This window comes from Gossypium hirsutum, chromosome A04 (genome assembly GCF_007990345.1).
Source record: "Gossypium hirsutum isolate 1008001.06 chromosome A04, Gossypium_hirsutum_v2.1, whole genome shotgun sequence".
NCBI lineage: Eukaryota > Viridiplantae > Streptophyta > Magnoliopsida > Malvales > Malvaceae > Gossypium > Gossypium hirsutum.
Genome location: NC_053427.1, coordinates 78,237,168 through 78,246,124, shown reverse-complemented (window position 1 = coordinate 78,246,124; position 8,957 = coordinate 78,237,168). Strand labels below are relative to the sequence as shown.

The following is an 8,957-nucleotide window of genomic DNA, read 5'->3' as shown; positions in this document are numbered from 1 at the left end:
TATAAGCATTGTGTTTTTTGGAAGCAAAAGAGAGTTTGATTCACTAAAGGAATCCATAACACGAAGGGAACGTTGGAATATATTCATTCCGATCTGTGGAGGACATCCAGAGTGCCTTCGAGAGGTGGAGCTAATTATATGCTAACCTTTATTGATGATTTTTCCAGAAAAGTTTGGGCATTCTTCTTGAAGCAGAAAAGTGATGTTTTTTCCGCATTTAAGTCTTGGAAAATTATGATTGAAAAATAGACGGGAAAATAAATAAAATACCTCCGCACAGACAATGGCTTAGAGTTCTGTTCTGATGAGTTTAATAGATTGTGTAAGTCAGAAGGGATCGTGAGACACTTGACAGTTCGCCATACTCCGTAGCAAAATGGCATTGTAGAACAAATGAATAGAACGATCATGGAGAAGGTTCGATGTATGTTGTCAAATGCCAACTTACCAAAGTCATTTTGGGCCGAAGCAACCTCTACTGCATGTTTTTTGATCAACCGATCCCTATCCGTTGCCATTGAAAAAAAGACCCCACAAGAGGTATGGTCTAGTAATCCTACAAATTATTCTGATTTAAAGATCTTTGGGTGTCCTGCTTATGCTCATGTTGATAATGGAAAATTGGAACCGAGATCAATTAAATGTGTTTTTCTTGGTTATAAAACTGGTGTAAAAGGGTATAAGTTATGGTGTTTTGGAAATAGAAAAGTTGTGATTAGCAGAGATGTTGTTTTTGATGAAACTGCTATGCTACCTAACTTATCTCTTAAAGACTCTTCCAATAAAGAAAATCAAAAGCAAGTGGAGCATCAGATTAATATAGAGTCGACTCCTCAAGCCAGTGCAAAAATTGAGAATAGAGTTGCTTCTTCACAACAATACTCTATCGCCAAAAACAGAACTAGAAGAGAAATTAAACCTCCAAAGAAGTATGCCAAGGCTGATCTAGTTGCTTATGCTTTAAATGTGGCTGAAAATATAGATACAAACCGAGAGCCATCTAATTATTCTAAGGCAATTAGCTGTGAAGACTCAGAAAAGTGGATGTTTGCTATGCAAGAGGAGATGGAATCACTTCACAAAAATAGAACATGGGATCTTGTGAAACTTCCTAAAGGTAAAAAGGTTGTTCGTTGTAAATAGGTATTTAAAAAGAAAAAAGGAACTCCAAGGGTTGAAGAACCCAGATATAAAGTAAGGCTTGTTGCAAAGGGTTACAGTCAAATTCCAGGAGTAGACTTTACAGATGTGTTCTCCCCATTTGTGAAACATAGTTCGATTCAAGCTTTGCTTGGTATTGTGGCCATGCATGATTTGGAGCTTAAGCAGTTAGATCTAAAAACTACATTTTTGCATGGAGAACTTGAGGAGGACATTTATATGCAACAACCAGAGGGTTTTATAGTCTTAGAAAAAGAGAACTACGTTTGCTTGCTGAAAAAGTCCATTTATAGTTTGAAACAATCACCAAGACAGTGGTACAAAAGGTTTGATTCTTTTATAACTTCTCATGATTTCAAAATAAACAGTTTTGACGGTTGTGTTTACTTTAAGAAAAACAGTGATGGTTCTTTTGTGTATCTACTTCTTTATGTTGATGACACGTTGATAGAAGCAAAAGATAAATGAGAGATAAGAAAGGTCAAAGCCTAACTAAGTGAAGAATTTGAGATGAAAGATTTAGGACCAGCAAAGAAGATACTTGGTATGGAGATTCTCAGAGATAGAAAAACAAGTAAATTGTACCTAAGTCAGAAGGGGTACATTGAGAAAGTTCTTTGCAGGTTCAATATGCAAAGTGCTAAGCCTGTTAGTACTCCTTTAGCAGCCCATTTCAGACTTTCATCGGCTTTGTCTCCACAATCAGATGATGAGATTAAGTATATGTCACATGTTCCATACTCTAGTGCAGTGGGATCTCTCATGTATGCTATGGTTTGTTCACGTCCAGATTTATCATATGCAGTCAGTGCAGTTTGCAGATATATGGCGAATCCCGGTAAGGAACACTGGAAATCAGTTCAGTGGATTTTAAAATACTTACGAGGTACTACTGATGTTTGCTTACAGTTTGGAAGAACTGAAGATGGAGCCATTGGGTATGTTGATGCTGATTTTGCTAGAGACCTTGATAGAAGAAGATTTCTCATAGTTTATGTCTTTACAATCGGAGGTTGTGCAATCAGTTGGAAAGCTACTTTGCAAACTATAGTCCATTTTTCTATCACTGAAGCTGAGTACATGGCGATTACTGAGGCTTGTAAAGAAGCCATTTGGTTGAAGGGACTCTTTAGTGAACTCAATGAAGATCTTCAAATCAGTACAGTATTTTGTGAGAGTCAGACTGCCATCTTTCTTACAAAAGATCAAATGTTTCACGAGAGAACAAAACACATTGATGTTCGATATCATTTTGTTCATGGTATTATTGCTCGTGGTGATATTATTGTGAGCAAAATTAGTACTCATGAAAATCCTACAGATATGATAACTAAGTCACTTCCTATAACCAAGTTTGAGTATTGCTTAGACCTGGTTGGTGTTCATTGTTGAAGTTAAACCATTAAGGGGTTTTATGGAAGAGGTAGAGAACTTGTTCGTTGAGAGTTCGCGATGAAGAACTTGTTCATTGAGAATTCGTGCCAAGGTGGAGATTGTTAGAATTAAGTGACCCGAATCCTTATTTAAATAAAATACAGTGGTAAAATAAAATAAAATAAAAGAAGAATCCATATAGAATTACACTTCTTTTATTTTATTTTAGAATAAGGTTTTTTAAACCTTATTAAATTCTATCTATTTGATATTGATTAGAATAAAGTGTTTCAGTCTTACTAGAATATGGCCTCACAAGCCTATAAATAGACATAGTCTATTCCTCTTGTAATAATTTGAATTCAACATAGTGAATTTTCTTCTCCTCTGCCCGTGGTTTTTTCCCGAAAGGGTTTCCACGTAAAAATTTGTGTGTTCTTTATTTTTTTTATTTTTTCACAAATAACATTTTATGTTTTTCATAAGTTGTTCTATAAGCTTTAAATATTCTATTCTTTCATTTTTATCAGATGTCTTGGTAAATTTATTTTTCCAATGCTCAATAAGTTTTGTTATAAGATTAGAAGTCATATTTTTGTTGATAAGTAAATTTATTTTATGTTTTTCATATTTCTTATGCTTTTTATCTTCATTAGATGATTCTTCAGAGGAAGTGTCCTCTTCTTCTGAAAAAGCTAATATTATATTTCTATTACCATAATATAAAGTACCTAAATCTATTTATTGTTCTATATTTTTATTAATAAGAACTTGTTCTAATTTATTATTAACTTCAGATAAAATATCCGTAGATTCGTTATTTAAATCTAACTCAGTAATTCTCCTAAATTATTTATTTGTTGTTCTATTTTATTAAATTTATTATATAACTTATGAAAATATATAGAAGTAATATCTATTTTATTAAATTTTCGTTTTTAGAGTCAATATGCATAGTATGATTGCAACTTTTATCCTTATATAAAAAATTAGGTTCTTCATAAAATTTATCTTAGATACCTAAAACTGTCTGTTATCTATTAAATTTCTCTTACTTTAAAAGCCAATTGTCTCAACTAGGACAAAAATAGGAAACATTAAGACAAAATAGAAGATATATGGGTTTTAAGATAAATAACCATGGAATAAACAAGAATGACAATAAAGGATAAAACTTACAATGAATACTACGATATTATTTCTCCAGAAATCGTTACACTATAACTCTGATACCAATTACAAGAGGAGGGCCCGATTGAAAGGTTATAGAAGGAAACTAATAGTAAAGGAAAGATTTACAAAAGAGAGAGAAAGAACTTAAAGTTTATGAAAACCTTGAGAAGTAACTTGAATGCCCTCTTTAGATTCCTACCCCTCATTTTTATAGGAGAGATTCATTGCTCAATTTGATTTCTATTACAATTCCGCATAGTTTCTTGATAAGGATGGCATTTTTTCTTTAGATAACGATGACATCTTTTGTCCAGTTGTGATTGCTTCTCCTTTTTTTGTTGTTTCTTAGTTGTGGTTGCTTCTATGTTGTTTCCTTTTTTTTTGTTGTTTCTTGGTAGTGGTTTTTTCCATGTAACTTCCTCTATCTTTTATGCCAGTGTTCTTGGATATTGTCCAATTTCATTTTTTCAATTTCATCCAAATTTAATGAATCAGTTGACAATTCTGGTGAGTTCCATCTTTCTCATGTACTTTTGGTGTCTTCAATTATATGGGATGGAAAATCATCAATCTCTATTTCGGCTATCTTTTTTAGTAGTTGAATGGATTCTTTGTTCATATCATCATGGTTATTTCCAGTATCATATGTCATTATTTTTCGACCATCAATCCAAAATCTACAAGTTTTTTGTTGAAGTAGATTCTGGGCTTTGGTGATTAGATCTATTCCTGCTTGGATTTGATAATAAACAGAATTATTATAACACTTATCAACATATTTTGTCAAGTGCTCTTTCTCTTCTAAACCTGCAGATAGATTTCTTTCTGTAATCATTTTTGAGATAGTCCAAATTTGATTTGGTTAATAAAATTTTTAGCATTCAACTATACCAATAAGTCTACAAATTTCAATATGAAAATATTAAAAGAAGTCATCTTCATAAACCATAGGTAATAACATAGATTTAATAAATGTTGGAAAATCTTTTAATAAATGAAAAGAAAAAAATTATCCACAACAAAAAAAATTTACACCACAACCGGCAAGTCAACTACTATGGTCTCCAGATCCAAATTTGGCATACCAAGCTAGCTATGCTGAAATTATTCGAGGAGAAGAAAAAATTTGTGCAACAGAAATTTTGTTGAAACCATAACAAATACAAAAAATAAAAGAATTTTATAATCCAGGTTTACAGATAAAGATAACATCTTTTCTTTGGATAAGGATAACATATTTTGTCCAGTTGTGGTTGCTTCCTTTTTTGTTGTTTCTTGGTTGCGGTTACTTCCACATTGCTTTCATTTTTTAGCATACATTAAATCTTTGTTATTACGTATGGTATATGAAGATGACTTCTTTTACTAGTTTCATCTTGAAATTTTTAGTCTTATTGGTATAATTGAATGCGAAAAATTTTATCAACATATCAAATTTGGACTATCTCAAAAATGATTACAGGAAGATATCTATCTGCAGCTTTAGAAAAGAAAGAGCACTTGACAAAATATGTTGACAAGTGTTCAATAATCCTATTTATTATCAAATGCAAGCAGGAATAGATCTAATCGCCAAAGCCAAGAATTTACTTCAACAAAAAAACTTATAGATTTTGGACTGATGGTCGAAGAATAATGACATATGATACTGGAAATAACCAGGATAATATGAACGATGAATCCATTCAACTACTAAAAGAGATAGCCGAAATGGAGATCGATATTGTTCATCCCATATTATTGAAGACACCAAAAATACATGGGAAAGTTGGAACTCACCAGAATTGTCAATTGATTCATTAAATCTAGATGAAATTGAAGAAATGAATTTGGACAATATCCAAGAAAGCTGACATAAAAGACAGAGGAAGCTACGTGGAAAAAACCACTACCAAGAAACGACAAAAAAGGAAGTAACGTGGAAGCGACCACAACCAAGAAACAACAAAAAAGGAAGCAACCACAACTAGACAAAAGATGTCATCCTTATCCAAAGAAAAGATGTTATCTTGATCAATAAACTTGGATTATAAAAATCTTTTATTTCTTGTATTTGTTGTGATTTCAAAAAATGTTTTGTTTCACAAATTTTTTGTACTCCTCGAATAATTTTGGCATAACAAGCTTGGTATGCCAAATTTGGATCTTAAGACTATGGTAGTTAACTTACCGACCGTGGTGTAATTGAGAATTGAGTTGAAATTTCAACTGATTGTCTTACTATTGGATATGGAACATAATATCCTTGTTTAGGATAAAATGATAGTTGAGAAGGTATTGACACAAATCCTTAATTAAGATATTTTGATTTGAAGGTGTTCTCTTTGCTCGGTCTTTTATTAACAGTAGTCTATTTACCAACTTTTTTTTAAAGATTGTTTATTTGTATCCATAAGGTCTGCTAAGATAATTAGCAATAATATTGTCAGTGCCTTTGACATACTGCTAAGATAATTAGGAATAATATTGTCAGTGCCTTTGACATATAAAACCTCAAAATTAAAAGTGCATAATTCATTATACCATCTAAATTTTTTATAGATTTCCAAACTTTTATTAGTAAGGAAATGTTTAATTGCCTCATTGTTAATTTTTATGATAAATTTTTCAGGTGCTAAATATATAAGAAAATATTTTATTTCTTTCTTTACTGATAAGTCTTTTTCAAATATGACATAATTAATTTTATTTGATTTATTTTTCTTGATCTATTTTCACAAATTAATTCTTCGCTATTTATTATTCTAAATTTTAAAATAGATTCTTAGCATCTGTTTCTAAAATTAATTTATCCTTGTTTAAGTAAATAATTTTTTTAGTTTACTAAGTAAAAAGTTTATCTTTTTTAATTTTTTATATAACATACTTTAAGTTCGGAAAGAAATTTATAAGGAATTTCTTCTTAAATTTATAATTGTTAGAAATTAATGAAACTACTTATCTTCAATCTTTTCAATCTTTTCAAAAAAATTAAAGAAATTTCTTCTTAAATTTATAATTATGATCTTGTACTTTAAAACTAGATAATTTTAATCCTATATGAAATTTTTATAAATAATATTAATATTATTCTATATTTTATGAATTTTTTTTATCTATGTATCCATGAACTTTTTTATCTATGTATCCGACAATATTAAGATATCACCTATTCAAATTTTCTTGAATTTATTATATCAATTAGTACACAAATGGCAATGTAAATAATGTGGATAAGTATGAAAATACATGCATAATTGAAATTTCATGAAGATTAAAACATAAGATTAATCTAAGATTGGATTAAGACGATATAGAATACTAGGAAGTTCCTTAGGCGGTTAGCTATGCTTATATATACACACACACATATATATGTTTCATATATTAGTGTAGGCATCTGTGTGCAAACTGCCAGCATTTGCATTTGGTATTGTGTGTAATAAAATTATTTTGGTTTAGTACCCACTACGCTTACGCTTCCAACAATCGGCTGAATCCAATTTAAGCCAGTAGATTCAAGACGGAACAAATTTTCATTCCAAGGCTTGCGAGGAAAATTACTTATGCTTTCAACTTTGAGCAAAATAAGAAGATTGAAAAAGCCAAAGTTCCCTAAATTTTCATTAATCGATGTTCAACAAAGTACTAAAATACTAATACAACAACTTTCTCTTAAAACTTAGTCGTCAATTCTGCTTCCCCGACCACATGTCCTTCGATAGCTTCAAGAACCTTCTCCTTCGTCACCTACCAAAAAAACGAAAAAAAAAAAAACATGAACAACCTTGTCCATCATTAAATTAAATATATACATATATATAAATTAATCCATTTCCACGATTAATAAGCCACATACTTTGTTGCCAACATTCAACTCATCATCCAAAGCAAATAGCCTGAACAGGAAACGGTGGCCGTGAGAGGGTAACTTGGGACCTCGCCAACCAGGGACCTTGTGATCGTTGTTGCCTTCTTTGATGCTAGCATAATCTCCACCCACTTCCTCTTCTTTCCCAGAAAATCCCTCTGGGAGACCCTTCAACGTTGGCGGTATGTTAATCGCTACCCAACAGGTCCATGGCACGATGGGGCCGCTGGGGTCTGGTGCATCTACGTCTTCCACCACCAGGGCCAACGAACGAGTCCCTTCTGGCACGTTGTACCATTCTAATGGTGGTGACAAATTCCTCTTTGCACCTTGACCTTCATCTGTGTACTTTCTTGGCAACTTCCCTTCTTGGTTTATGGCGGGGGATACCAGCCTGAACTGATCTTGGTCGCTAGCCATTAACAACGACTCCCTTCAAAAAGGATTCTATGTCAAGTTCCGCTTATTGATAACAAATCTGCCCGTCAGGATCTGTTTATATATATGAAGGTGGAGACTGCATGGAAATGACAGGTGGTGAAAGGAGCATCTAAAGTGAAACACGTAGAAAGCCACATGTAAACATGTGGATCCTGGATTGTTCTAGCAGAAGCAGAAACATTGTTTTTAATTGAATTGATGTTTGATGCAGCAGTTTATAGAAATGATCTTTAGAAAATGGATCATTTCTTAAGAATTGAGCCAGGTAAGTAAATCTCTTCAAAAGGCAAAGCAGTTGTACTGGGCTTTCTATGAGGAATGGGCTAATTAATGTAATGAAAAAAGGGTTCGCACTGCACGGTCTTTTTCCAAGTTATTTTTAAAAATATGATTTATACTTTTCGTAAAATTAAAATTTAATCTATTTTTAGTGGTTATATTTTTAAAATTTTTAAATTTAAATTTAATTGTTAATATTATTAAAATTATTTTATTAAATTCAAATTCATTATAACCTCATTTCTTTAATTATATAATGACTAAGTGAGTATTTTTCTTTCATTTCAAAATGCTATATCAAAGAATTTAACAAAAAAAAGGAACGTTAACAATTAGACTGAATTTTGAAATTTAAATGGTTAAAGATTAAATTCCTAGAAATAAAAGTACAATAACTAAATTACAAATTTGTGATCGGTATAGAAACTTATGACATATTCTAATGTCACCAATCTCCAAAATATGGCCTATTGATCCAATTATAATTGAAATTTTAGAGTAGTCAACTTAAGTATTAAATATTTGTTCAGATTTGATGTTGATCATATTTTAAATATATTGATCAATTATAAACATATGTGTATTTACTACATTGACAATTTGAATCTAATATGTTAAAAAATCAAACCGTATCAATAAAATCTTAGAGGACTATTTTCTTCTTTTTAATTTATAAGAT

The 8,957-nt window shown here is 31.2% G+C and overlaps 1 protein-coding gene across 1 annotated transcript; it reads right to left on the bottom strand.

Annotated features, from left to right (window-relative positions):
• Nucleotides 1-7,283: 7,283 nt before the first annotated feature.
• LOC107948949 (UPF0098 protein CPn_0877/CP_0992/CPj0877/CpB0906) lies at nt 7,284-8,350 on the bottom strand. The gene is made up of 2 exons (XM_016883627.2): nt 7,547-8,350; nt 7,284-7,437 (listed from the first exon to the last, which is right to left on the bottom strand). The coding sequence occupies exons 1-2, from the start codon at nt 7,976-7,978 to the stop codon at nt 7,363-7,365; spliced, it is 507 nt and encodes a 168-aa protein (XP_016739116.1). The 5' UTR covers nt 7,979-8,350; the 3' UTR covers nt 7,284-7,362.
• Nucleotides 8,351-8,957: the final 607 nt, after the last annotated feature.

Coding starts and splice junctions, on each gene's coding strand:
- LOC107948949 (XM_016883627.2), bottom strand. CDS start 7,978: ATGGCTAGCGACCAAGATCAGTTCAGGCTGGTATCCCCCGCCATAAAC. Junction 7,438..7,546: donor AGTTGAATGTTGGCAACAAA/GTATGTGGCTTA, acceptor TTTTTTTGGTAG/GTGACGAAGGAGAAGGTTCT.